Raw genomic sequence first — 27,870 nt, 5'->3', positions numbered from 1 at the left:
TCCCAAAATGTAACTCTAAAAGAAAATATTCCAGTGAGTTGTTATAGCTGGTTCTCTTTCAAGCTTGTGACGCAGGCTGGCCTCAGCGTTAAGCCCTCTCCTTACGATCCCCCAGCTGGATATTCTGAACATGAACTACATTGGTTGAAGAGCCAGTCTTTCTCATCAATGGGTGGGTGGGAACTTACTTTGTGTGCACGTGCGTCCTTCCCAGCCTTCTTTGCAGATGCAGGAAAAGGAATCTCCACTGCCAACACAGGTTCCACCATTCAGGCAAGGGTTGGGAACACAGTTGCTGTTCTTAGCTTTGGTGCAACAAATAAGACTAGTCTTAACTAGAGTGTTTAACGTGAAGTTCAGAGTATTACGTATTTATATTTTGATTTTCTCTGTGATTGGGCACCCAAAGTGGCTTTTCACATACCGTCACTGCCCCCCTCCTCCACTCAGTCCTCACAACAACCTTGCGAGGGTATGCTAGGCTGAGAGATTGTGATGGGCCCAAGGTTACCCCGGCAGGCTTCCATGGCTGAGTGGGGCATTCCAACCCAATCTTCCCAGGTCCAAGTCCAACACTCTAACCCAGGGGTGTCAAACCTAAGGACCGCAGGCTGGATCCGGCCCCTTAGGAGCTCTTATCCGGCCCACAAGCCAGCCAACACCCCTCCCCCCCCACACACACTCTCCATCTGGGCTGGCAAGCCCACTGCGGGCTCGTCAGTCTAGGCAGCCACCCCACCCCGTTCCCAATCTGGGCCGGCGAGGCACAGCCCGGTCAAGTGACATTTATGTCATATCTGGCCCTCGTAACAATTGAGTTTGACATCCCTGCTCTAACCACTACACCATATCAGCTCAGAGTAAATTGTCAGTGTGAACCCTGAGGCTGGGCTTATGCCCAGAGAGTCAATTTCCCCCCTTATTCTCATCCCCGTAATCTGGAACAGACAATCTGAGAGTAGAGAGATTAAATCTGATCCTAATTCCCCCTCTTCCATGCAGTCAGTCAAAACTTAATTTTTATGATAACCTGATCTTCAGATGCAAACCGAATCAATCAAGTGTTTCTTACCAGTCTACACACAAACTACGCTAACTCTTGGTTACTACAGAGATAAAGAATGGAAGTGGGGGGGAAAGATAACGTTCTTTCTGATTGTGCTGAGCAGGGCATATGTACCCTGGTGGTCCCTTCCAACTCTATGATTCTGTCCAAACAGAACATCACTGTGCAGATTTGGTACATACCGATGTTGCACGTGCTTCCTTTCCACTCTGGAGGACACGAGCATCGAAAAGTATCGCCATCGTCGTAACATGTCCCTCCGTTAGCGCAAGTATTCGCATCACATTGGTACTCACCTAAAAGTCACAGATAACCAATTACGCGTATGACCCTTTCTCGCTTTGTGGAAACAGGACTGAGCTCAGAGGTTAGATATACCCTTATCATGATTTTCATTCATACTCTGCCTTTCTCACTGGGACTTGAGTCGAATTACAAGTATGAGAAAAGAAACTGCAGTCATTCAGTAAGTGGACTCCATATCATAAGAGCAAAGACGCCTACTGAGACGACATAATGCAGTTGGGTCAGGAAGGCTCCCACTCTCACGGCTACCTGCAAACTATGCAAAAGCCGAATTATTCAAGAGGGTTTTCTACTCAGGCAACAGAGTTGCACTGTACGAAGTGATTCACAAAGTTACTTGGACAAATTATCAGGGGCTGTGGTCTATACCAGGGCTTCTTAAACTTTTTCCACTCGTTACCCCTTTTCACCTGAGAAATTTTTATGCGACCCTGGGTATATAAAATAGGCATACAAATCAAACATTTACTGATAATAAATCATAAATAAATTTATTTTAAAACAATTCTTTGGTATATGTGTAATTTTACAATTTATTAAGTTTTTCGCGACCCCCTCCACATTCAGTTACGTGACCCCATAGGGGGTCATGACCCACAGTTTAAGAAACTTTGGTTTATACTACTGTGTATAGTTTGCTGAAACTAGGATCCTACTATGGCATTTTGCATCATTTAATGTGTCATGTTGCTACTTGTGCACTGTTCAGTGCTGTTTTGAGACTTCTGATTGGTTCTACAACCCTAATCCTGTTGCACTGTTGACTGAATGTCCCATTTGTTGATTGTATTGACAACACTCTGTGTAATCTGCCTTGGGTCCAAGTGAGAAAGGCCGACTATAAATAATGTAAATAAATTGTAGAATGGGGGGGATGGGGGACGGGGATGACAACCAAGAACACATGGAAACATATCTGTTTATGACATCAGGATAATTGGTGTAGGAAAAGACTTTATGCCCAATGAAGGTCACCTTCTGAGTGGATCTATTACATCGCAACTTCGCTCCTTCAACAAAATGCCCTTCTGAACAATAGTGTTTTGCGCGTTTTGCAAAATGACAGAAGCGTAGGGACCTTCCTAATACTATATTGTACAAGTTAATGTTTACAGGTTGCTTAAATTTACTGTTTTAACACTTTGTTGAGACCCTGGGGCCTTCCTGACAGCGTAGGATAATGCAAATGAATACATCCTTACTATTTACCTAAATACTGGTTAAAGCCAGTTGTTAAATAATTCTAAAATGCAGTTTGCAAACTGAATTTATAAAATCGGATTTAAAACCTGTAGCTTGGCATTTTGCTATTGCCTAATTTCTAAAATGACGGTAAGCTCGTCTCTTCAGCTTTGTTCCACGCACTGTGCCAAATTTTTTAAAGTTGTTTGCTTCATTTGGAGAAAGGGACGATTATTGGACGTGTTTGTGCATGACTTCCTTCAACAAACCCATTTCTCCAAGATGTTTAAAAGCTTCCTTTCCAACTTTGGATAATTAACATACACAAAATCGGAACAACAACAACAAAAAAGCCCTGCACACCTAGAAGATACTTACGCGAGTGGCATGTTTTGCCTTTCCAACCATTTCTACATTCACAATAAAAGTCATTCACTAAGTCCACGCACCGGCCCTCGTGATGACAGGGATTTGGTGAGCAGTCATTGACATCTGAAAATTCAAATGCGGGATACTTGAGCAAAGGATTTGACAATTTGGACACTCACTTTTCAAAAAGAGATGTTTTGAGAGACATTTTAATACAGAAGTGCTCACTCTGTGGCTCACAGAGAACCATGCTCACCATTATCATAATAGAACCATTGAAAAATAGAGATGGAAGGGGTCTCCTGGTTCATTTAGTCCAGTGGTTCTCAAACTTTTCAGGCCTTGGTTCCACAAACTCAACCCCAGCGCCCCCTACCTTATCCAATAAAAAGCATTATTCAAAATAGGGGTTTGCATGACTCACTAAACAAGATAATAACGATACAATTTCAAAACGGTAACAATTAACTGCACATCTACTCAAAATCAAATTAAAACTTTTTAGTTAAAATACATTCAACAAAACTGATGAACTTGATCTAATGGTACCAGCTCTTCAAAGTCTGAAAAAAATTCTAATCGTTTCCACCAAATTTGCCAGTATGGTGCCATAGCCTGATCTATTGTAAATTAGAGAACAACACAGTTGAAGGGGCCCACCTCTAGCACCCCCTCTGCCTTAGTGCCCCCCTAGGTAATCTCACCGCCCCCCAGGGGTGGTACTGCCCACTTTGGGAACCACTGATCTAGCCCAACCCCCTGCACAATGCAGGAAATTCACAACTACACACCCCCAGTGACCCCCCCCCCCTTACTCCATGCCCAGAAGATGGCCAAAAAAACCCTCCAGGATCCCTGGCCAATCTGGCCTGGAGGAAAACTTCTTACTGACCCCAAAGTGGTGATCGGCATAACCCTGGGCATGTAAGAAAGGGCCACGAGAGCCAATCTCTGACGCAACCCTTCCTGTCCTCCTTGTCATGAGCTGCCTAAGTTCAAAAAATCAAACATAGCTGTCAGACGGCCATCTAGCCTCTGCTTAAAAACCTCCAAACGAGGAGAACCCGCCAAAAGAGTCATAGAATCATAGAGTTGGAAGAGACCACCAGGGTCATGTAGTCCAACCCCCTGTACTATGCAGGAAATTCACAACTACCTCCCCCTCCCCACACCCCCAGTGACCCCTACTTCATGCCCAGAAGATGGCCAAGATGCCCTCCCTCTCATGATGTGCCTAAGGTCAAGAGCTTTTACCTTCATCCCTAGCACATGGGCTGAACCTGAGGGAGGCTTGCTGCTTGCTCATTCCTCCAACAGAGGCTGTTTTCAAGGTGGGAACCACCTGCCAACCACAAGCCTTGCCTACTTTCTTGAAACATGGGGTGGGAGCATACTGGGGAACATTGTTTAGAAGAGCCACAAGAAGTATGTTGAAGAGCCACGTGTGCTTTGTGATGCCGCTGAGTATTACTGGTTTAATACTAAAAATCCACCCACCCACCCCCACACACAGATGTGCACCACTTCTGTTGTCGATTCAAACTCTAACACAGACGTCTTGGATGGTCCTGAGCTAGTGAACAGTCTCTGTCAACTCCTAAACAGAATTGGTTGAGCTTAAAGGGGAGGGGCCGTGGCACAGTGGTAGAGCATCTGCTTGGCATGCAGAAGGTCCCAGGTTCAATCCCCGGCATCTCCAGTTAAAGGGACCAGGCAAGTAGGTGATGTGAGAGACCTCTGCCTGAGATCCAGGATCTGCCGGTCTGAGTAGACAATTCTGACTTTGATGGACCAAGGGTCTCTGATTCAGTATAGGGCAGCTTTGTGTGTTAAATCCCACTGAAACCCCCAGACAACATGCACATGATTTTCCATACAGAAGATCCCAGGCACAGTCCCTGACACCTCCACAATAAGGACTATCAAGGTCCAGGGAACGATCTCTGTCTGAGACCTTGGAGAACTGCCCTTTATGTTTATGGTCTACAGGGAATCTGTCAGTTTAGCCCAAGGGCTGCTCTACAGCATTTTAGTTTAAACGGCCTTATTTGAAGCTTGAGTAGGTACACTGTTTATAGTGCTACTGTAAACTGTCGAATTTGCAGAGTTAAAATACAATTTCTATGGCTGCCAACCAGTGTTATGAGAGTTCAAGCTCTCCTGAACGGAACAATCTGGATGAAAGAGTCACATTCTTGTTTTGACAGGTATTTTATGATCAAACATGCATTTTGGGGCTTTCGTTTGACAGCAAAACAAGAGGGCTGCTCCAGTCACCGAGACAAAAGAAGGCAAAGACAAATTCCAGTGGTGCAGTGAGGAAGTGAAAACACACGACTGACTAGGATTTCTTTAGCATTCCGTCAAAAGGTTTTCTCTGATCCCACTACCCTATCAGCATAAAATCTTTCATCTTCGGTTAGACACCAGTTAACATAATTTGAGAATCAGTTCTGCAATCCTAAAGACGTTTACCCAAATCTCAACATAGCTATTTCCAGGCAACACATGTCTGGAACCGGGCTGCAACGGAGTCCTACTGCAGCTCAAACACTAGCCTACAGAACCTTCTGCTATGGAAACGTTTGGTTATACTCACTGATATCACACAGTTCTCCTTCCCAGCCATTCTGGCAGAAGCATCGAAAAGAGTCCACTTCGTCTATACAAGTCCCACCATTCTTGCAAGGTTTCCCAAGGCAGTCGTTAATATCTAAGGACAATAAAACATAATCATTACTAGAACTATTTTATACCAGGAGCAATAAGGCCTTATTTGTTTCGCTGGGTACATTAACAAAACTTCTACTCACTCACCAGGTACATTAGTAAATGAGAAAAGGGTAGGTTCTGAGGATTGAGTCGGAAAGCAGCAGAGACCTGTTCTAATGCTGCTCGCCCCTTGCGAGGCAGGAATGGAACTGAGGAGGAGGGGGTGATTCCCTTGAAGAGACAGGAAGTAAAAGATTCTTGTTCCTTCCTCCCCGAGCAAGCAACGGAATCACCCGCGCTGAAGATGCCCTCCTCCTCAGAGCAAGAAGTGAAATGCTCTCGATCCCATTAGGAGCTGATGTTCCCCCTCTACATGTTTCCAAGTAAAGCTCCTTAACCAACTTCCAGCTTTAGAGTCAACTTATATTTAAACAGGCTCCTTTCTTCCACTTACTTTCATGACAGTACGTTCCAATAAAGCCCTTTTCGCAGGCGCAAGTGAAGTTGCCTCCTGGTAGACTGATGCACCGTCCGTGGGGACCACATACACTGGACGAGATGAAGCGGACACCTTTCTGGGTAGCATTGGTGAAAACCTCAATTGTACAGCTGTCTATTACTGAGAAAAGAAAAGGCAGTTGGAAATATAAAAGCCCCTAAAGGTACTCTTCAGAGTGACTTTTTAATTTATTTAATTTATTTATTTTTTCAAATTTCCATCCCGCCCTTCCCAGCAAGCTGTCTCAGGGCGGGTAACATCATTAAAACATAACATACAATCCAACAAAACAGTAAAAGCAGCAATAAAATCCGCAAACCCCCATAACAGACCCCATGGTAAAGATGGCGCATAAATCACTAAACTGTTGGCCTCATACAGGTAGCACCCCTTCCACTCATGCTGGAAGGGGGGGGGAGGCCAGTAATGATGATATCTGCGGCTGTCCTGTTATAGGCCTGGTGGAAAAGCTCCATCTGATAGGACCTGCGGAACTAAGGTCCCGCAGGGCCCTGATGTTACTTGGCAGAGCATTCTACCAGGCCGAAGCCAGGACTGAGAAAACCCTGGCTGTAGCTGAGGACAGCCGCACGCTCTTAGGGCCAGGGACCACCACCAGATTTTCGTCAGAAGAACTTAGTGTCCTTCGGGGGGGTATACTAGAAGAGGCCTCTTAGCATGAAGTAAAAAGGTTGTTATCTGGCACTCAAAGGGAAGAGGGGCTGCTACTTAATCAAATATGCTGGGTACTCAAGTTTACTGCTTTGTCCTGCCCCTATCCAGAGGAATCTCCAGCAACCAACCCCAACCTGCTGGGAACACTGTGGCAACAGCCCACATGCCTGGAGGGACCTTTCTGCCCAAACCACTGAGCCACCCTACACAGCAGGTGGGTGAGCAGGCTAGCTGCCCAGGAGCCCTCTGGCAGAGCTGGTTCCAGAAAGCCCAGGGCAGGCGGAGGGGGAAGGAAGCACCTGAGGATGATGTCAGCCGGCCAGATGCCAGAAAGCATTAATGGCCGGAAGTGGCAGGAATGGGGGTGCACGTGTGTCCAGAGATGTAGGGCACGGTGGCTGAGGGGGGATGCCAATTAACTAGAGTGTTCTGGATAATCCAGTGCCAGATAACAAAGCATGGTGTGGTAGTTAAAAGCGGTGGTTTGGAGCGGTGGAGTCTGATCTGGAGAACCGAGTTTGATTCCCCTCTCCTCCACATGAGCGGCAGAGGCTAATCTGGTGAACTGGATTTGTTTCCCCACTGGGAAGGTGATTGTAAGCCGGTTTGAGTCTCCCTTAAGTGGTAGAGAAAGTCAGCATATAAAAACCAACTCTTCTTCTAGATTTGAGTCCAGTAGCACCTTAGAGACCAACAAGATTTTCTGGGTTTTGAGAGTCTAAGTTCCCTTTGTCAGATACAAGTGAAGGGAGCTTTGACTCTCGAAAAGTCATACCTTGAAAATCTTGTTGCTCTGTAAGCTGCTTCTGGACTCGATATTGGCTGTTCTAAAGCAGACCAACATGAATATCCTTGGAAATAAAGCTTTACCTGTATTTCATTTTTTTAGATGTAAAATTTTAGTAATTTAGTAGGTAACGTGCAATACTCCATAAGGAATACTTAGCAGGCAGGTCTGACACAAATGAAATCCGGATATAATTATACTTCAAACACACTCAGGAAAGTTTTATTTAGCATACATTTTGTAAGCAGGGCCTGGGGTAAGTGAAGAGAAAGGCAGCGTCTTTCCGTATGTCGTTTGCATCGGGAAGCAAAATGCATTCTCTTTTTCACTTTTCATTAAGCTTGTCACTTCATGTGAAGGAAAACCCCCCAACATGGAGCAATCTCTCTTTTTGCAAGGTGACTATTCTCATTTTGGTTTTTAGAATGCTCGAATGTTAGGAAAAACACATTTCCACAAGGCTGAAGATACCTTTACAAGAATTATTTTTGCAGTGGTCCTTGAGATGAGAGCAGTTCTTTCCGTCATAGTCATCAGAACAAGCACAATAATAATCTCCCCTCAGTTCATAACATTTAGCACCATTTTGACAAGGATTAGGCTTGCAGAGGTCGATATCAATCTGTAATAGATTAAAAACAAAACAAAATACAGGATAAATCAGATGTATGCATTTACAGGAATGCAGCACTACAAGATCAGAAATCGAGGACTTCCAGGTGGTGCTTTAGGAATCCCCCCCAATCTCTGTAGTTTTTAAGCACAGAGATTGAGAAAATTTCTTAGAGCGTTACCATCAACACCACTTTCCTCAGCTTCTCAAATTATTGAGGGTGGAGGGGCTAAGAGCGGGGATGGAAGACTGCCCACTGAGACTGGACAAATAGTAAGCCTAGTTTACTCTTTCTTTCTGTTGTTGTTTTTCTGGTAAATTTTAAGTGTTAGTTTTATGGCCATGTATTTGGTTTTGTAGTTTGATTGTTTCACTGTTCACACTTAGAAGGTATGAAATATTATATAATTCTGCAAAATTTTGTGCTGCTGCAATGAAAATTCGTTGCCACAGAGTAGTCTCTTAGTCCAAATGTAAGATGTAACTTGGATGTTATTTATTTTATTTTTTTTATTTTTTTAAGTGACTTAAGACTCGGACTGTAAACCTTTGTCGGTAAGATCATTTTAGTCCATGTATCTTGTTTTATCTGGCCAAGGACCGCAAATAAACTATCTATTATATAATTCTAGAAACCAATCCTGAAAATAACACAATGTCTAAAGGGATGTTTAAAGTGAAGAATTTAACAGGGGATAGTTTCACAAACTGTTTCAAGTAGCATGTGCATACAAAGACAGCTGTAACTACTCTTTCCCAAATGCACACCCTTGCAAACAGTGGGGGGCTGGAGGTCACAGCGTTTGCCAAGGCTGTACAGGGTTTTCATTTCTTCAACTTGGCTCAATATGCCTCTCATAGTATTTCTTAAGGCTATTCACGTTTTGTTCATAGCAGATTTTTGCCATTCCAGTTCCACGGATAGACACATTTAAACAAGGTAGTTTCAAGCTGATTTGTTACTATTATGAGGATGAAAGTGCCAAAACTTAAACAAGTCTCCTACCATGTAAACCTTTACACAGACACATCCTTTTAAGGAAGTGACTAATCTTAACACCGTGGATTCATGTCAACTAGGTTTGCTTTAAAAAAGCATCTACACGTGAGCAAGACAGACACAACAATACTGTAGAACCCAGCTGTTTCCACGTTTCTTGATTTCAGTGAGAACAGCAGCTTTCAAAAGGCTAGCTGGCCCTCACTTTTGCCTTGGTGCTCTCAAACGGAAAAAGTTTTTCGACACAGCTGAAGTTGACTCTCAGCTCATCAGTTTTTAAAGAGAGGGGAAAAACAACAACTGTGGATGGAAGCTGAGAAAGATTTTCTGTCATGCATCCTCCATTTGTCTCCTACCATTACTTTAAGATTCCCTTTTATTGTTCAGCTTCAGCAATGGGATTAACAGCTTTCGGAGAGGCCCATTTCCTGCAATCTTTGAGGCAGGCTGCCAAATTGCTCCATGATCATCATCCATCTGATCATCAAAAAATTCCAAATCGTAACAGAGCCAGGAGTCAATTTGCCAATACAGCCCTCGTACAAGTAGCATCTTCTAATTATTTGCTCCAATATATGCAGCAAAATAAATAAATAAATCACCCTAGATGCACTGTCAGCTAAATGAATCTAAACCTTGTTAAAAACAATAAAAGCAACCAGCCACGAATCTAACAAAAAAGCCAACCGGATCCAGGGAACCCTGACCCAACTCACTAAAAGTGTATTGTGTAGTTTGACCCTTCCTTGCAAATGAGCCCTTGAGGGAGGGAGAGAAGGAGAGAGGGAGAGAGTTTATTTACGGCCCTTGGCCAGATAAAGGCCCTTGAACATTAGCTCCTCTGATGACAGGTGTAGGGGAGTTTCTAGTCTGTTGCTTGGAACTGGGTCTTGTTAATAGACCAGCTGCCAATCACAGCAGTCTGTTCCTACCTAGCGTGGGATGTCATGAGGCAGTTAGCACTTTTAACGAGGAACCTGCTTTCCTTGCAATATAACTCAGAAATGGAGAAAACCAGGGGGGAGTGATTAAAAACTAGACCGCTAAGAACATAAGAAAAGCATATAGTTTGGTACACAAAACCAACTCAAACTGGTCTCATAAGCCTTAAATAAAATGTTCAGGTGTTGGTTTCAGTGAATCTCCAGTGGAACCTAAGAAAAGGCCTGCTGGATCAGACCAAGGCCCATCAAGTCCAGCAGTCTGTTCACACAGTGGCTAACCAGGTGCCTCTAGGAAGCCCACAAACAAGACAACTGCAGCAGCATCCTGCCTGTGTTCCACAGCACATGCCTGGATCATAGATGGGGGGGGGGGGATGCTTGTGCACAAAGATACCACTAGAAAACATGCACAGGTGCATATTTTTGGTGTTTCCCACTGGCCATATTGGAATGTGATCTACAGGCCATAACAAGGGCCCCTTTCAATAGGATAACATGCATGCTTTGAGTACGTTAGAGCTGGAACAGGCAGCTAATACTTCGCACATGAAGCTGCCTTATACCGAATCAAGCCATCGGCCTGTCAAGGTCAGTATTGTGTCTACTCAGACTGTCAGCAGCTCTCCAGGGTTGAGGACTTTCATATCGCCTACTGCACAGTCCTTTTTAACTGGGGATGCTGGGGTTTGAGGTCCAAAAAAAGGGGGGGGGGACAAAACCCTAAAAACAGAATTAAGTACCTAAGAAGGTCAAGCAAAAACAAACAAACAAAATAACTAACAAGGCCAAAAATACAATTAAAAGCTAAACCATTAAAAAGTTGCCTTAAGTGCATATAAGTTTAATGCAAGTTAAAACCAAATAATGCTAATGACTCCTATATGGCCTTGCAAGGAGCCTTCCAAACACATATATTAAAATAACACAATTGGCATAATATACAATTAGACATACAATCATACACAAACCATAGACATACAATCCCATAAAGACCATATGTGTTTTGGCATAGTTGCCTTCTTCAGTGGCCTAAAAGAAACTAGCACACCAGACTGTAAATGATATATCCAATTTCTACAAATCTTTTTGACTTTTGGGCGTAGTACTAGCAAGGTCTCAATACAGAACTGCAGAACTTCTTTGTCTGTTAAAGGCATCCTTACAAATAAAGCTTTCAACCTATCTTAAATAAAACATCCAAATCCCACAGTCACAATATGATATGAAAGTCCGGAGTGATTATCAAGTGCTGGGGATCGAACCTGGGACCTTTGGCATGCAAAGCAGAGCCTCTTCCATTGAACCACGGCCCCTTCAAATGATACAGTCACTAGGGCCATACTGCTGTCTGACAAACCTGCCTGTTCAAACAGGGTATTAAAGTTAACTACTGCATTAATCCAGAACACAGTGGTCTTGATTTGGCCTGGTGTAAACACGGGATAAGTTTTCTTTCCTGAACTGCCCACCACAACTATTAACAGAAATTTCCAAGAAGCCTCACCTCACAGAATTCTCCCGAAAAGCCCTGTGGGCACACACAGTGGAATCTGTTGACCAGATCCTCACAGCGCCCCCCGTTTTGACATGGGTGGCTTGCACATTCATCAATTTTTATTTCACAGTTCTTTCCAGTGAAGCCGCGATGGCACAGGCAACGATAGCCGTTCATCTCATCCTAAAAGAAAGGGAAAGGCTGAAAGCAACGTTCTCATCGCAAGAAGACTCATGCAGACATATTCCTCAGTTGTTGAAAAAAAAATCTAGAACCCCCATTGTTTTCATTTGGTTTCTCTGAAGCAAGCCCATCGACAACTTAGTGGTAGAAAGTGCCGTCCAGTCGCAGCCGACCTATAGCAGCCCTGTAGGGTTTTCAAGGAAAGAGACATTTGGAGGTGATTTGCCAATGACTGCCTCTGCGTAGCGACCCTAGACTTCCTTGGTGGTCTCCCATCCAAATACAAACCAAGGCTGACTCCACTTAGCTTCCAAGACCTGATGAGATTGGGCTAGCCTGGGCCATCCAGGAAAGGTCATCGACAACCTGGCCTGAATTAAACTTGACAATTCCTATGTTGTTAGAGAGCCAGTGTGGTGTAGTGGTTAAGAGAGGTGGTTTGGAGCAGTGGACTCCAATCTGGAGAACCAGGTCTGATTCCCTACTCCTCCACATGAGCAGCCGACGCTAATCTGGTAAAACTGGATTTTACCCACTCCTACACAAGAAGCCAATTCCAGGGATAACCAATCAAGGAATAACCAGTAAAAGGAATGGGGGGAGAAGAAAACGGAAGGGGAGGGTCAGGAGCAAAAAAGATACAAAAGGAACAACCACAGGGATGGGGAGATCAGCTAAGATGAAAAACCATCGCCATCCTCAACCACAGGCTTGGCGGAACATCTCAGTCTTACAGGCCCTGCGGAACTGAGCCAAGTCCTGCAGGGCGTGGGTCTCATTTGAAGAGAGTTCCACCAGGCCAGAGTTCTGATACTCTAAGTTCTCTCCAAAAAGATCACCTATCAATAACATTAAGCGCCCTCATAAAGGAACACAGGTCAAATATGTTCCTGAAAGCAGGCCACTAACTGTTCTTGAACAGCTGCTTTGGAGGGCAGGGGAACTGACCCAGATCAGACCATGTTCCCATATGAACGTACTCAACTACTCTGGTCATCTTTTGAGGCCCTGCTTTGGAGGCCCTGCAATCTGAGGCTAGGCAGGTAGGCAACCTGAGAAAATGTATTCTTGGTCATGACCTCCAAAATATGGATTCCCCTCCCGAACAGAAAGATTTGCCCCCCCTTCTTTCATTGTCTTCCACTAGTGGGTGAAGACTTTTCTGTTTTGTGTTCCCTGACTGACTCTCTTTCCTGCTCATGTGTCTGTTTTGTTTTAATTGTGTTATATATTATATGTAGAGAGCCAGAGTGGTGTAGTGGTGAAGCGTGGCAGACTCTAATCTGGATAACTGGATTCAATTCTCCACTCCTCCACATGAAGCCTGCTGGGTGACCTTGGGCCAGTAACAGTTCTCCCAGGACTCTCTCCGCCCATGCAGAGGCAGGCAATGGCAAACCACCTCCAAATGTCTCCTGCCTTGAAAACCCAAATCAGTTGTGACTTGACGGCACTTTCTACCGAATTATATGTATTTTGAAGCTTGTTCTAATGTTTCCATTGTTTGCCACCATGGGGACCCAAAGTTTGGTGGAAAGGTAGCTTAGAAATGTTTTAAATAACGATAATAATAAGTTTAATCATCAGGACAGGAGATAATTGCCTGCCTGTTACCTTTCCCTTACACTTGCTACATTGTAGCCTCTTACTTTGCAATGGTAGTTCAGAGTTTTCTAAACAAAAGTGAACATAAAAGTCAGCCTTACCTTGCAAGTCCCTCCATTTTGACATTGCCCACGACAGTCATTTATATCTATGGAACAAATATGTAAGCTGTTAAAAACTGCAGAAAACCAAAAGCCATATTGTACAGAATGAAGGTAGGCAGTGTCTGAGTGATCAATTTGATGTTTTCCAGAAGGGTTCACAACATAAGTTTGAAAGAACTGAAAACGCTAATTCAATTTCAGCTGAAATGCAAGAGAAAGTGACCAAATGACAGGTCTATCTGAGCAAGCCCTCCAAGGCCAGATTTTAGTTAAGTCTGGTTAGTTCATTCCACGACCCGAAAGCTAAAGCTTTTGATGCAAGGAAACGTCTGCTAAAGGAGGCAGCACAAAACAGTCCTTTGAGAAGATTGTGATGGTTCATAAGTTGGAAAGAGAAGTCTTATGATAAGAATTAAAAAATAACGCTCTACGAGTAAAAGCTCTTTTAGGGTTAAAGGCAGATACTAAAGATTAAATACTGACTGATGTGACAATTTAGTCCTTTCCATCCTGGAATGCAGTCACAGTAGTATCCACCAATAAGATTTTTGCAAGAATGAGCATTAAGACAGGGTTTCCCTTCACACTCATTAGCATCTGTGAAAGAAGAGAAAGAAAAGCAGAGAGTGAAGAACAAACCCAGCATCAGGCTGCCCTTGCACCAAAGCAAAGCTTTCCAAATATCAGCTGCGCAACTGCTCGCAAGAGGAGGGACCCAGTTACGACTCTGACGCACATTTGCTGATATTTTCGGCACGCAGCCTCCTCCTCCCTTATAAGCAAGGCTCAATAATTAAAGGGTTTGGGGTTTTAGTTCCAAGTTCAAGTAGCCAACGCAGGTTATTCAAATGGGCTGCAGTTTCTTATTTCACTCTGAGGACAATTTAATATCCATTCGGAGAACTGCGAGAGGTCGCTGTGGCATGAAGGGGGTTTAGCACCAATCTACCGTAGATGCAAGTGTTCAGGAATGGCAAGTAAAAATGGTAGGAAATACACTGTTTTTGGAGAAGGGATATTTACTTCTTTAATTCATTTATACCTGCCTTTTTTGCAATGAGGAACCAAAGCAGCTTACATTATTCTCCCCTCCTCCATTTTACTTGCACAACAACCCCATGAGGTATGTTAGGCTGAGCAGGCAAAGGTCACTCAGTGAGCTCCCATGACATGAGTGGGGATTCAAGCCTGGATCTTCCAGATACTAGTCCAACACTCTTAACCATTATGCCAGACTGGATAGGGGTCTTCGCTATAGTGTAATGCAATATAAAATAAAATCCCTCATCCATGTCAGAAATTTGCCTCTTGGTTGTCGCTTGCAAACCAAAACTGTATACTTGCGGTCTTCACCTGTCAAGGGGTAATACACGTTCAACCTCACGTTTTGATGGATCCTTGGAGCAAACATGCCATTTTTTTGGTCCAGAGAGAGTGCTTAATCATCTACTGTACCCCAGGTTTTTTTGGGAGGGAGTTTCAAAGGTTAGTGAAGTGTAGCCTTTGGCCACTCATCTGCGGGGACTACCTAGATACTTCTGCACAGTCCAGAGACATGCACACACCACCGGAGGGGGAAAATATATGGGTCAAGCAAGATGCAAGAACAGAGCACACCACAGCGATCCGAGTCACCTTACACCACAACACAGGTGTAGTAACTTAACAGCACAGAAAAGCCCTTGTTACAGCCACCCCAGAGTTAAGCACATTACTGTTACTATCATGCCAAAGGTATCTTCATCCACTGCTCAGGTATGCATCAAGGCAGGGAAGAATGCTACACGCTGCAGAGAATACATAGGCCTTGGAACTCAGGAGGTAGTGTGGCTAGTTCAAGTCAACTCTTGGGAGAATTCGAGTGTTTAAATTAAGCAATTAAGACACAAAGTTGACCACTTACATACATTTTACCAATGTTGCAATCATTTAAGCAAACCCTGTCCCTCCCCCAATCATCTTGTCAAGTCACCTTCAAGTGTCCAGACTTACCAAGCTGACAGGTTGACCCAATCCACTGTTGTGGACATATACATTCAAACCCGTTAATGCGATCAACACAAGTTCCGCCACTGGCGCAAGGGTTAGATGCACACTCGTCGATATCTGGGGAGGGAAAGAGGGTCTGAGGCAACAGGAAACCACAGGAAGACTTTTTTCAAGGCAAAGAGGACCTGGCCAGACACCTCTACAGGAAGACACCATCAAACCGCGCGGACCATTTTGAAAACCATTACCCCAAGGTAATACCAGGCCATTAGGTTTACGTTCCATAATATTACCACGCCAAAGAGAGAGTTTTTGAGGTGATATGTACTCCTACTTAGATCCCTTATGAGGAGCAACTATCCTAAGTAGACATTTGCGCTAAACATTCCGGTTATGATCTTACGAAGGAAAGTTGCAGGAATAATCCTGTGGTGTTAAAAAAAAATGTATTGTGGAAAGCAGCCTTCAAAACGTAGAAGAAGAAAACAGAGTTTCGCTTACTGTAATTGTTGTTCATCTGGTGGTCTTCTATGCAGGCACACATTGGGACTGCGCAGGCCAGCCATGGATAAGATTTGTCAGCTTCTAGCAAAATCGAAAGTGAGAGTGCTCCCCCTCCCCTTGGAGCATGCAGCCTTCCCGCCCAACAGTCACATGACTCAGGGGGAGGGAGCACTCTCCCATCCAGTTCTACAACCTGCTGCCACGGAACCATCCACGTGTATTGCGGAGAGGTCCCACAGTGGGGAAGGAGGGAGGGATGTGTGCCTGCATAGAAGACCACCAGATGGAACAACAGTTACAGGTAAGTGAAACTCTGTTTTTCATCTCCGTGGCTTCTATGCAGTCCCACATTGGGAGAGTAGCAAGCTCGCTTACCAGGATGGCGGGTGTGGGACAGTCACCGAAATAATGACTGCAAGACGGCACATCCCACTGCTGCCTCTCTAGATGAATCCATGTCGACCGCATAGTGCTTCATGAGTGTAGAAGGGGTCGACCATGTCGCCGCTCGACAGATGTCCCGGAGGTCAATTTTAGATGAAAAGGCGACGGAGGCAGCATAAGCTCTTGTGGAGTGCGCCTTGATCATGTCTGGGCAATCCACGTGTGATCGCTCATAATAAAGTCTAATGGCTGAGGTAATCCACCTCTACAGGGTCTGCGGGGAGGCCCGGTGACCCTTGAGGTGGCCGCTAAAGCAAATAAAGATGGATCTGGAAAAAATACGGGTAGTACAATATCTTGGGAAAGGTGGAAAGAGGAAACCACCTTGGGCAAAAATGAAAGCTTAGGTTTCAGAACCACCCGGTCCGCATGAAACTTAGTAAACGGGTGGGAATGACAAAAGGCCGCTAGGTCGCTGACCCTCCTGGCTGAGGTGATAGCAACCAGAAAGGCAGCCTTATATGACAGAAAGGGTAAATCACATGTAGCCAAAGACTCAAAAGGGTGTTTTATGAGCTGGGACAATACCAGGGATAAGCTCCACTGTGGAACAGGTGGAGACACCGGGGGGTAGAGGTTGACGAGCCCCTTTAGAAACTTCTTTGAGTGTGGATGAGAAAAAAAAAGAAAGAGTCCAGCTCAACGTGAAAAGCCGAAATGGCGGCCAAATGAACTTTAATAGAGGAGTTGGACAGTCCAGAATCCTTTAGACATAACAGGTAGTCAAAAACTGACGACAGGGGACAAGTAACTGGGGACAACAGTTTGTCAGCAGCGCACAAGGAAAACCTTCCCCACTTGGCATCATATGAGCGTTGGGTAGACGACTTAAGGGAGTGCAAAAGTACTTGAGCCACCCTATCTGACCAGGGATTCACATTCGAATTCTCCAAGCTGCCAGCTTGATCTTGAGAAATATGTGAGGGGATATCTTGGGAAGGAACCTGTATTCCCCTTGAGCCATGGACATCAGTGTTGCGAACCAGGACCTCCTGGGCCAAAATGGCGTTACTAGGATGCAACTTGTCCTGTCCGTCCTGATATTGGCTAGAACCCTGCTCAGTAAGGGGAATGGGGGGAACATGTAAAAAAGGTAGCCTGACCATATCATTTGGAATGCGTCCCCCATGGAGGCCGGGCTTGCCCCCGTCCGGGAGCAGAACCGCGGACATACTGCATTGTGCTGGGTCGCAAAAAGATCTATTTGCGGTGTGCCCCATGTCTGGAAAAGATGACGAAGGCAATCTGTGCTTATAGCAAGCTCGTGAATGTCGTTTGGATGACGACTTAACATGTCCACGAGCGTATTGCTCGTGCCTGCTATGTGTATGGCAGTGACAGTGGTGCTGTGTGAAATGGCCCACTCCCAGACCGCGATGGCCTCCTTGCACAGCAAAATGGACCCTGTGTTTCCCTGTTTGTTGATGTAGTGTTGAGCAGTGGAGCTGTCCGTTGCGACCTGAACATGCCTGCCCTCGAGGATTCCTGCAAAGGAACAGAGAGCAAGCCTAATAGCATGGAATTCAAGCAGATTAATGTGCAAGGTAGACTCCTGAACCGACCACAAACCATGTGCCCTAAATGTCATACAGTGAGCCCCCCAACCTGATAGGGAGGCATCAGTGAACATATGAACCTTTGGGGTAGGTGATTGAAAGGGAACACCGGCCGAGAGGTTAGTCTCCAAGGACCACCATCCCAGAGAAGCAATAACTGATCTGGGTATAGACAGCCGCTTGTATTGCGGATCAACATTCAGCCAGAATGTTCTGAGAAACCAAGTTTGCAAGGGACACATCCGCAAACGAGCAAAGGCCACAACCGCAGTGGTGGAGGCCATGAGGCCCAAGAGCTTTTGAGTTTTGTGGGCCGTTTGGAATCGCTTTCTGGAAAACTGGCTAACCAGCTTCTGGATAGAGCGAATCCTCTGGACAGGAAGATATGCTCTAGCAGTGACCGAATCTAGGTGCGCACCGATGAAATCTATGATTCTGGAGGGGGTTAATTGCGACTTTTGAAAGTTGACCACAAGACCCAGGTCTGCTAGGACGGAGAGTACAACCTGCACTTGAGTAGCAAGAGAGTGTTCAGAGGTACCGACTATCAGCCAGTCATCTAAGTATGGAAAGATGACACATCCCCGGAGGGCTAGGTGCGTGACCACTGCAGATGAGCATTTCGTAAAGGAATGGGATGCTGTGGCAAGACCGAAGGGCAGAACTGAGTACTCATAATGTTTTCCATCGCGGACAAACCGGAGATAGCGTCTGCATTCGTTATGGATTGCGATATGAAAGTATGCGTCACGCAAATCCAAAACAATGAACCACATCTGTTCCTCCAGGAGATGTAGGACCTCAGGAAGTGATACCATGCGAAACTTCTGGACTTTGAGGAAGTCGTTAACTTCCCTCAGGTCCAGAATAGGGCGTTCCCCCCCTTTTTTGTTGACCAGGAAGAAATGGGAGTAATACCCATGACCCCAATCAGTAGAGGGGACCTGACGAATAGCCCCTTTTCCCAAGAGTTCTTGGACCTCCTGTAAGAGTTGGGCGGGAGCCTGCGGAGTAGTGTAAGCCGGGAGGAGGTAGGGAGGCAGGGTTTGAAACTCAAGAAAGTATCCATGCTTTATTATTCTAAGAACCCACATATCGCCTGTGATGGAACACCAAACATAATAATACCCAGACAACCGATCTGTGAAACAAACATGTGTATCTAGTCATGCCTGTTTAGGCTTAGGAGGGCGATTGGGAGACGGTCTGGGCCCCTTACGGGGTCTGGGTCTGCCCATAAACTTCCGATCCTGTTGGTTGTTTTGGAAGGAAGGACGGAAGTGAGATTGTTGTTAGAAGGCACCTTGGTACCTGTAGGGCCGGGAAGGTAGGGACTGCCTACCCAAATATCTGGGCTTATAAGCCGGTACAGTAGGAGCAATACCCAAGGACTTAGCATTGGTTTTGTTTTTCTTGAGTCGATCAAGAAATACATCGGTTTGTTCACAGAAGAGAGAGGTGCCCTCAAAGGGCAAGTCCTCGATTCACGATCGAGTATCATACGGGAGAGCGGACTGCCTAAGCCATGCATGCCTCCAAAGAACTATGACCTTACTTGAAGCCATGGCCTTACTTGAAATGTCCGCAACATGACGTGCAGCAGTTAGTTGCTGCCTAGCCAGTGTTATGCCTTCCCCCTGGACCGCCTTGGCTAACGGGCGTTGGTCCTCAGGTAGGATGCTAATCTGTGGGGAAACTCTATCCCATAAGGCATATTGGTACCTGGCCTTAACTGCCATAAAATTAGAAATTCTAAGGCCCACAGCACTGGACGTGTAGACTTTCCTGGCTAGGGAGTCCAGTTTCCGGCCCTCCCTATCTTGGGGTGAGGAGTGCGAGCCTGATCTATATTTGCCTGGTAGGGCTTCGACTACCATGGAATTTGGGGGAGGATGTTGGTACAGGAATTCACCGCCCTCACGGTGGATTTTGTAAAGGTTCTCGAGTCTCTTAGAGGACAAGGGAACCGATGCTGGCTTGGTCCAGTTAGAATTGACCACCTCCATTATACTTTTAATCATTGGGAGGACCACAGGACCTGTTTCTGGGGAATGTAGAATGTCCATGATAGAGTCGACAGGTCCTGAGTCATATTTAGAATATTTAGAATTTTAGCCATGCGTATCAATTGCTCCACATACAGCTTTACATCCCCCGGAGGGGAGACAGAGTTAGTATCCCCCACAATGTCCCGGGGTGAGGGTTGGGAGGTACGGGATTCAGAGTCAGAGTCCTGTGTAACCACGGTGTCAGACTCGGAGTGGACCGTGTCCACTAATATGGGTGAGCTTGGAAGGGGGATCTCTCGATGAGATTCTTGCCTCTGCAATGCACGGTCCCGGGAAGCCTCTCGGTGCCAAGATTCATTGCGAGGATGCTGATGTGAAGGGCAATAGCGAGAGTCATTGCGGCGCCTATGTCGGCGGCAACAGGGCAACCAACTTCGACGGCTGCGGTACTGCATCGAGGACGATCAGTGCCAGGTTCCTTCGTGACGCCTGGAACATAAGGAACAGGAGGACGATGACCACAAGGAATCATATTGGCGCTGAAAATGTCGGCGCCGAGAACAGGAGCGGCTCCGAGAATTGGTTCGACTATAATGACCGGGCAGGTGATGGGATCTCGAATAGTGCCGATGATCGGACAGGCGATGGGATCTTGATTGGCATCGAGAATTCGATCGGCGTCGATGATCGGACGGGCGGTAGGACCTAGACTGGCGACGGTGATCGGACAGGCGGTGGGATGCAGACCGGCGGTGATCGGACAGGCAGTGGGATATAGACCGGAGGTGATGGTTGGACAGACGGTGGGATCTCGATCGGCGCCGAGAACGTGATCGGCGCCAAGAGTTTGAACGACTCTGGGCACCACGTTTGGATCCAGAACGAGGCCTCGACGTCAAATGATGGGTCAATGCTGAAGGGCTGCGTGATCCTGAACGACCACCAGAGCCGGATCTACGGTCAATATGGATCTCTATCGCAGTGCCGACTTCTCCACTGCTAGCTAGGGAGGATTTGGTGTAACGACGCCGACTTTGACCCTCGGGAGAAGCTTGTCCGGCGTAGGCAAAGGCATATCCTTACACAGTTGTGTAAGGAACTGTGCGCGGAATTGCTGATCATCCTGGGATCCGCTCTGAACCGTAGCAGAGGAATTAACCAGGGAATCATGAGGAGGCGTGTCCTCAAGAACAATCGGTGGAGTTGGTTGACGCAAGGAGACGTCGACGACAACTGACGAAAGGCGCCGAGGTGATCCCGATGCTGATCAATTCCAAGGAGACTTTGAAAAAGATCGACGCTGAGGGGCTCGGCGCCGAGATTTTGATGGAGATCGGCATCGAGACGATTTCGACGGAGACTGATGACGGCGTTCCGAAGTGGCCGGAGCAAGGAACTTGGCCGGTTGAATAATGGATTTCGCTGTCTTAGATGACCGAAGGGAGGATTTGTCTCGCTTAGACATACCTCCAGGGTCCAGCCGAATTTTCCGACGAGGAAGTTTTTTCTCGGGCTCCGTGGAAGTCGATCCTTCAGGGCCAGCCGGCCGCTTAGAAGTACCTTTTCCAAGGTCCGGACAAAGGGACTCCATGTAAAGGTGAGACTTCAGACGATCAGTGCGGGCCTTCAATGCTCTCAAAGTGAACTTGGCACAGCTCTTACAGGTAGAAGGAATATGACCTTCTCCCAGACAAAGAAGGCAATCTTTGTGGCAATCAGACTTAGCCATTTTGGTGCCACAAGAACGGCATTGTTTGAAAAGAGGAACCTTTTTAGATTCTATTTTATGTAGAGAAGCTACAGACACGTTCTCTCTCCGTGGCGGCAGAAAGAGAACTGGAGGGGAGAGTGCTCCCTCCCCCTGGGACATGTGACCGTTGAGTGGGAAGGCTGCATGCCCCAAGGGGAGGGGGAACACTCTCACTTTAGATTTTGCTAGAAGCTGTCAAATCTTATCCGTGGCTGGCCTGCGCAGTCCCAATGTGGGACTGCATAGAAGCCACGCAGATGAAGAGTTGGTTTTTATATGCTGACTTTCTCTACCACTTAAGGAAGAATCAAACCGGCTTACAATCACCTTCCCTTCCTTCCCCACAACAGACACCCTGTGAGGTAGGTGGGGCTGAGAGAGCTCTAAGAGAGCTTTAACTTGCCCTAGGTCACCCATCTGGCTTCGTGTGTAGGAGTGGGGAAACCAACCCAGTTCACCAGATTAGCCTCCGCTGCTCTTGTGGAGGAGTGGGGAATCAAACCCGGTTCCCCAAATCAGAGTCCACCACTCCAAACCACCGCTCTTAACCACACTGGCTCCAGACCTCATTCAGCCACTGTTTATAGCCAAGTGTGAACACGTCTTCCCAATCAAGCTTCACTATCAACCTAGACACCCTTCCCTTCCGTTGTAGTAGCAGCTACAACCTGACGTTGCAAGACGTTTAGAAATCTCTGCTGAGACAGAAGCCTGAAAGAACGCAGCAGCAGTTCTTTCTTAAACCAAGGATCAGAATAATGCAATTTCACATGTGCCTGCTGGGAGCGAACAAGTTCCGCTGCTCTTGTTAAACTAGTTAGTGCCTTGTGTACGTAGCTGGTAAATACCAAAAGGACGATGCAGCTCTTTCCCGATTTAGGAACAGGACGTTCCCCGGATCAAAATTAAGAGCTTGCATACCTGCGACTGTTTTGTTTTTTAAACCAGCCTTCTGGGTAAGATACATTTTGGAGTAGGGTCAAAGCAACAAGACTTACTAGAGAAAGCTAAAGGATAAAGGTAAAGGTCGCTCGTGCAAGCACCCATCCTGACCCATGGGGTGACGTCACATCCCGACGTTTCAAAGGCAGATTTTGTTTGTGGGGTGGTTTGCCAGTGCCTTCCCCAGTCATCTTCCCTTTACCCCCAGCAAGCTGGGTACTCATTTTACCGGCCTCGGAAGGATGGAAGGCTGAGTAAACCTTGAGCCGGTTACCTGAAACCGACTTCCGTTGGGATCGAACTCAGGTCATGAGCAGAGCTTTTGACTGCAGTACTGCAGCTTAACACTCTGCGCCACGGGGCTCCTAAGAGAAAACTAGCTGAAAGAAAAAAGGACTCCGTCCTTCCCCTCAGCAATCATTCATCAATAAGCAGGAGCCCAATCTGGCTTGGAGGGAGGAGGGGCTTCTGCCTCCCACTCCTTGCCATTTTCCCTTGCTAAAATGGGCCTGGCAGGGAGTTATCTACATAAGTCTGGAGCTGCATGTGGACTGTTTGTTTTTAAAAACACAGCGGCTGCATGGCTGCAAGAAAAGCAACATGCCCCAACCCAGCTCACCCCAAAAAGTAATGTGCAGCATGGCCCTTAGACGCAATCCCAAATTAATATTATTTACAGAAATTTGTATGCTGCCTTTCTGCCCGATACAGGCCACCAACGCAGCTAACAGTTAAAACAAAACAGTATTAAAAACATTATCATAAAAATAATTTAAAAAACAAACAAAGCTAAAGTACACACAAAAGCACCTGTAATAAAAATGTGATACTACAGAGGCCCTGGTGAAGAATAAGCAAGCCTGTGAGGAACTGAAATGCTGACAAGGCCACACCCATCCATCTCCTAAAAACGAAGTATGGTTCTCCCTTCAAAAGTGCTGCTTTTGGGTGTAAATGTAGGCAAATTTCATCAAAGAATTAAAATGCACACAACCAAAACTTTGACCAGGGACAAACCTAACCCCAGACCAAAATGAGGAAAGTGAGATACAGCCACACTTCACAAACATACACCTAAGACCTGCACATTTTTGTAAAGACAATACCACCGAGAACACAACAGCTGACAGCTTAAGTCAGTCTAGTGCAATACGTGAACAATCCATTACATCGACAAGACAAAATCGCGCTACTTCTGGGCCAAGCTGTACCTACCAATAGCACATGTTGGTCCACTCCATCCTGCCGGGCACTGGCATTTGAACCCTGATGAAATTTCATGGCAAGTCCCACCATTAGCGCAAGGATTTGATACACAAGCATGCTCGGCTGATGAGAAAAGAAAAGGCTCTTTAGCAGGAAGAACAGCACCTGTACCTGGGCTTAGCACTTACTATTCTGAACAAATAAAGCAAAGGCATTCCCTTCCCGAGAAACATCAGGGGGCTTCGTGTATGGGGAGTCTACCGGAAACACTCTCCAGGTTCAGCAGTGAATCTATCTGCTCTTGTAGTAATCAATGGTCAGAATTCTGGGAGGCGAATGCTCTTTTAGAAGCCGCTGCTCATGTAGTGTTTTAAGAGTTTCAGATCAGGACTGGAAGGCCCACATTCCGCCATTCTCCACACCATGCCATGGAAGCCTGCTGGGTGACCTTGGGCCAGTCACCCTCTCTCAGCCTAGCCTCCCTCACACAGTTAGAATCATAGGGCGCTTTCACACACACACTTTCAATCCACTTTACAGCTGGATTTTATTGAGTGGAACGGCAAAATCCACTTGCAAACAACTGTTAGTGCATTGAAAGTGCATTATTCAGTATGTGTGAAAGTGCTCATAGAGTTGGAAAAGGACATACAGGCCATCTAGTCCAACTCCCCTGCTCAATGCAGGATCAGCCTAGTGCATCCCTGATATGTGTTCATCCAGCTGTTGCTTGAAGACTGCCAGAGGAGCACACCACCTCCCTAGGCAGCTGATTCCACTACTCTCACTGTAAATCCCCCCCAACATACAGTTATTGTTGAGAGAATGACATGGAGGTCAAAAGGTTAAGCCACTTTGGGTCCCCACTGGGGAGAAGAGGGGGTATAAATATCTAAATAATAAATTCATTCATAACCCGACTCTGCCATGAAACTTGGTTGGTCACCTTAGGCCCATCTTTAAATCAGGGGTGTCAAACATAAGGCTCAAGGGCTGGATCCGGCCCCTTGGGAGCTCTTATCTGGCCCACGAGCCAGCCGAAGCAGCTACCCCTCCCCCACTCTTGATCTGGGCTGGCGAGGCATGGCTCAGCCCAACCAAGTGACATCTATGTCATATCCGGCCCTCGTAACAATTGAGTTTGACACCCCTTCTCTAAATCAAACCTACCCCATACAACTATTCATGGTAAAAGAGAAGGGGGGGACCATGATACTTGTCCTGGTTCCTTGATGAAGTGGGATTAATGAGCAAAATCTTGTTGCTTTGCATGGAATCCAGAAAAGTCAGTTTAGTGACCTTTGGGGTGGTTACCAGGGAAGTACCAGAAAATGCTTTAATTCCCATTTCTAACCACTAAGACAATGTATAAAGTATGCCGGGAAGTTGGCTGATCGACAAGCGAACATAAGAAGTCTGCATGTGTTTACAATTACTGCGCAAGAAGAAAACCCTCTTCTCCTCCCTATATCACTAAAGGTGGTAAGATGAGAATGGAGGGAGGTCTCTGAAACGTCCCAAATGCTTAGCACCTTAGCTTCCCATTTTTAAAAGTAGGGCATACAGTAACTTACTTTATTGTTTCGATTCATATCCTGCTCTCTCCCCCTGCCACAGTGGGGCTCAGGGTGGCTAACAACATATATAACATACAACAATTTAAAACAATCTGTCCTTAAATAGAATAAAACTTAAAAACCTAATAAAACCATCTAATCACTAAGTACTCCAGTAGAAAGAGGTAGCAGTAGTATAAATAGAGTAAATATATGCAGTCTCTTAGTACCAATTTCACAGTTCTTTCCAGAGTACCCATCTTGGCAAGCACAGCTATATTCGTCTGGTTCTGTATTCATGCAGGTTCCACCATTCACACATGGATGGTGATTTCCACAATAGTTTAAATCTAGAATAGAAAGAAGGGGAAAAAATAATTTGATATGAGAAGGCACAAAAGTACTATTTGGAATTCTCTCTCTCTCTCTTTTGTTTTAAAGAGGAAAGGCTTAGATACATACATATACATTTATATACACACACATACATATTTATATATATATATATGTGCCACTTTTAACTGATATTGACTAACTTGCTGCTCTGTCATCTTATCTCTGCCCACGGGGCAAAGAGGATGGGACATCTCACAGCAAAATATAGAAGACACCACACTAAAGATGGAGCAACAAAAAAATCAATGGGGCAGTGGGAAGAAGAATACTTTACTCAGTTCTACTGCCCCTGCATTTCACATATACTTCTTCAGCTTTGGCTAGGCATTTAGGCAGATTAATTGTATATTTTTGTAACACGTGGAAGTTATTGTGTGCTATATAAGTTTTATTTTGAAGTGTTTCCACCTATGTATTTGCACCTGTATAATATCTGGAACATTTTCATGGATTTGTGTTTTTGCACATATTTATGGACTTTTTATAAACTCAACATCTACTATCTTTTTACTAAGTTTCTTGATTCTGATTTTTTTTTCAAGTTATTATTTCCATTCCCACAGATCCTCCTGAAGAAGCGTATGCAAAATGCATCGGGGCAATGTAACTGAATTATTTTTTCTTCCCACTGCACCATTCCACTTTGGCAGTGGTTCTCAACAGTTTTTGCTCCATTCCCCCCTTTCACCATTATTCAGAATATAATTCCCCCCTTCCCAAGATAGTCTAACTAAAAAAAACAACTACAATTTTACAGATTGTACATAATCTACAGGACATTACATTTTGCTGAATAGTGGTCTCAATTTCCCCCCTTCCCAAGATAGTCTAACTAAAAAAAACAACTACAATTTTACAGATTGTACATAATCTACAGGACATTACATTTTGCTGAATAGTGGTCTCAATTTCCCCCCTGGAACCCTAAAATCCACCCCTCGGAGGGGAATTCCCCCCTTGTTGAGAACCCACGAACTTTGGGTTTTTTGCCCCATCTCACAGCAACCAACGCCCGGTCCAATTCTTGCACTGTCAGCTTTCAAACTCAAGAGATTTTTGCCTGCTGTGTTTTAAGCAGGAATGTGGCACCAGAGAGTTACGAAAACAGATGCTCTTAGTAGTAGACACACGCCAGCGTAAACAACTGCTACTTGGTTACCGCTTGGTAATGAGATTTAATGTATACCATGAATGAGAGTTCAGTACCTTTGTTGCACAGCAGCCCACCCCAGTTGGTTTCGCATTTGCACTCCCAGGGGTCACTGCAGCTCCCGTGGGCACAGCCTGGGTAGGGGACACACTCGTCACAGAACTGTCCTTGCCAGCCATAATTACACCTAGGGGTAAGTGCATGTTAAGTGTTAGCAACATAAGGACCAATTATACACAGCAGACATACTCAGAGCATCACTTCTATTTATCGCTCAGCAAGTAAGAACGCTGGAGCTCTCCCTCTTTCAGGATCTGTACATCGCCACGCACTAGCCACGTTTCGCAAAGGATTACCGACAAATCTGGAAATTCTCAAGAGAATAATGATCCTGAACGAGGACAAAAACATTCACTTCCGTAACTAGGAGAATACAGGTAATGTTTACATTGGAATGTAATAAACAAAACTTCTGCACAAACCTAAAAAGGTAAAGGTGTTAGCACTGGGTCATTACTGACCCATGGGGTGATGTCACATCCCGACCTTTACTAGGCAGACTATGTTTGTTGGGTGGCTTGCCACTTTCCCCCCAAGCAAGCTGGGTACAAACCTACTTCAATGATTTTTCACACAAAGTTATTTATTTATTTTATTCACATTTATAGCCCGCCCTCATTCCTGGTCCAACTGGGCTCAGGGCGGGTTACAGCCTTTAAAATCAACAAAACCATAAAACCTTAAACTCAATAATCAAAACACAGCGAACACAGCAAATTAAAACAAGATGGCATTAAAATAGTAGTAGCTGCAGTAGACTGGACTGCA

General features: G+C 45.5%; 1 protein-coding gene across 1 annotated transcript in view; it reads right to left on the bottom strand.

The window, feature by feature from the left end:
- Nucleotides 1-27,870, bottom strand: part of JAG2 (jagged canonical Notch ligand 2) — a 118,851-nt gene that overhangs the window by 17,329 nt on the left and 73,652 nt on the right. The window contains exons 6-18 of the mRNA XM_056851400.1: nt 27,099-27,229; nt 25,727-25,846; nt 23,950-24,063; nt 15,533-15,646; nt 14,024-14,137; nt 13,538-13,584; nt 11,658-11,831; nt 8,068-8,218; nt 6,090-6,254; nt 5,523-5,636; nt 2,933-3,046; nt 1,249-1,362; nt 189-305 (exon numbers count right to left, since the gene is read on the bottom strand). Of these exons, the coding sequence (XP_056707378.1) occupies nt 189-305; nt 1,249-1,362; nt 2,933-3,046; nt 5,523-5,636; nt 6,090-6,254; nt 8,068-8,218; nt 11,658-11,831; nt 13,538-13,584; nt 14,024-14,137; nt 15,533-15,646; nt 23,950-24,063; nt 25,727-25,846; nt 27,099-27,229 (1,589 nt within the window). The remainder of the gene's footprint in view (nt 1-188; nt 306-1,248; nt 1,363-2,932; nt 3,047-5,522; nt 5,637-6,089; nt 6,255-8,067; nt 8,219-11,657; nt 11,832-13,537; nt 13,585-14,023; nt 14,138-15,532; nt 15,647-23,949; nt 24,064-25,726; nt 25,847-27,098; nt 27,230-27,870) is intronic.

This window comes from Euleptes europaea, chromosome 6, assembly GCF_029931775.1.
Source record: "Euleptes europaea isolate rEulEur1 chromosome 6, rEulEur1.hap1, whole genome shotgun sequence".
NCBI classification, from domain to species: domain Eukaryota; kingdom Metazoa; phylum Chordata; class Lepidosauria; order Squamata; family Sphaerodactylidae; genus Euleptes; species Euleptes europaea.
This window is presented reverse-complemented; position numbering and strand designations above follow the sequence as displayed.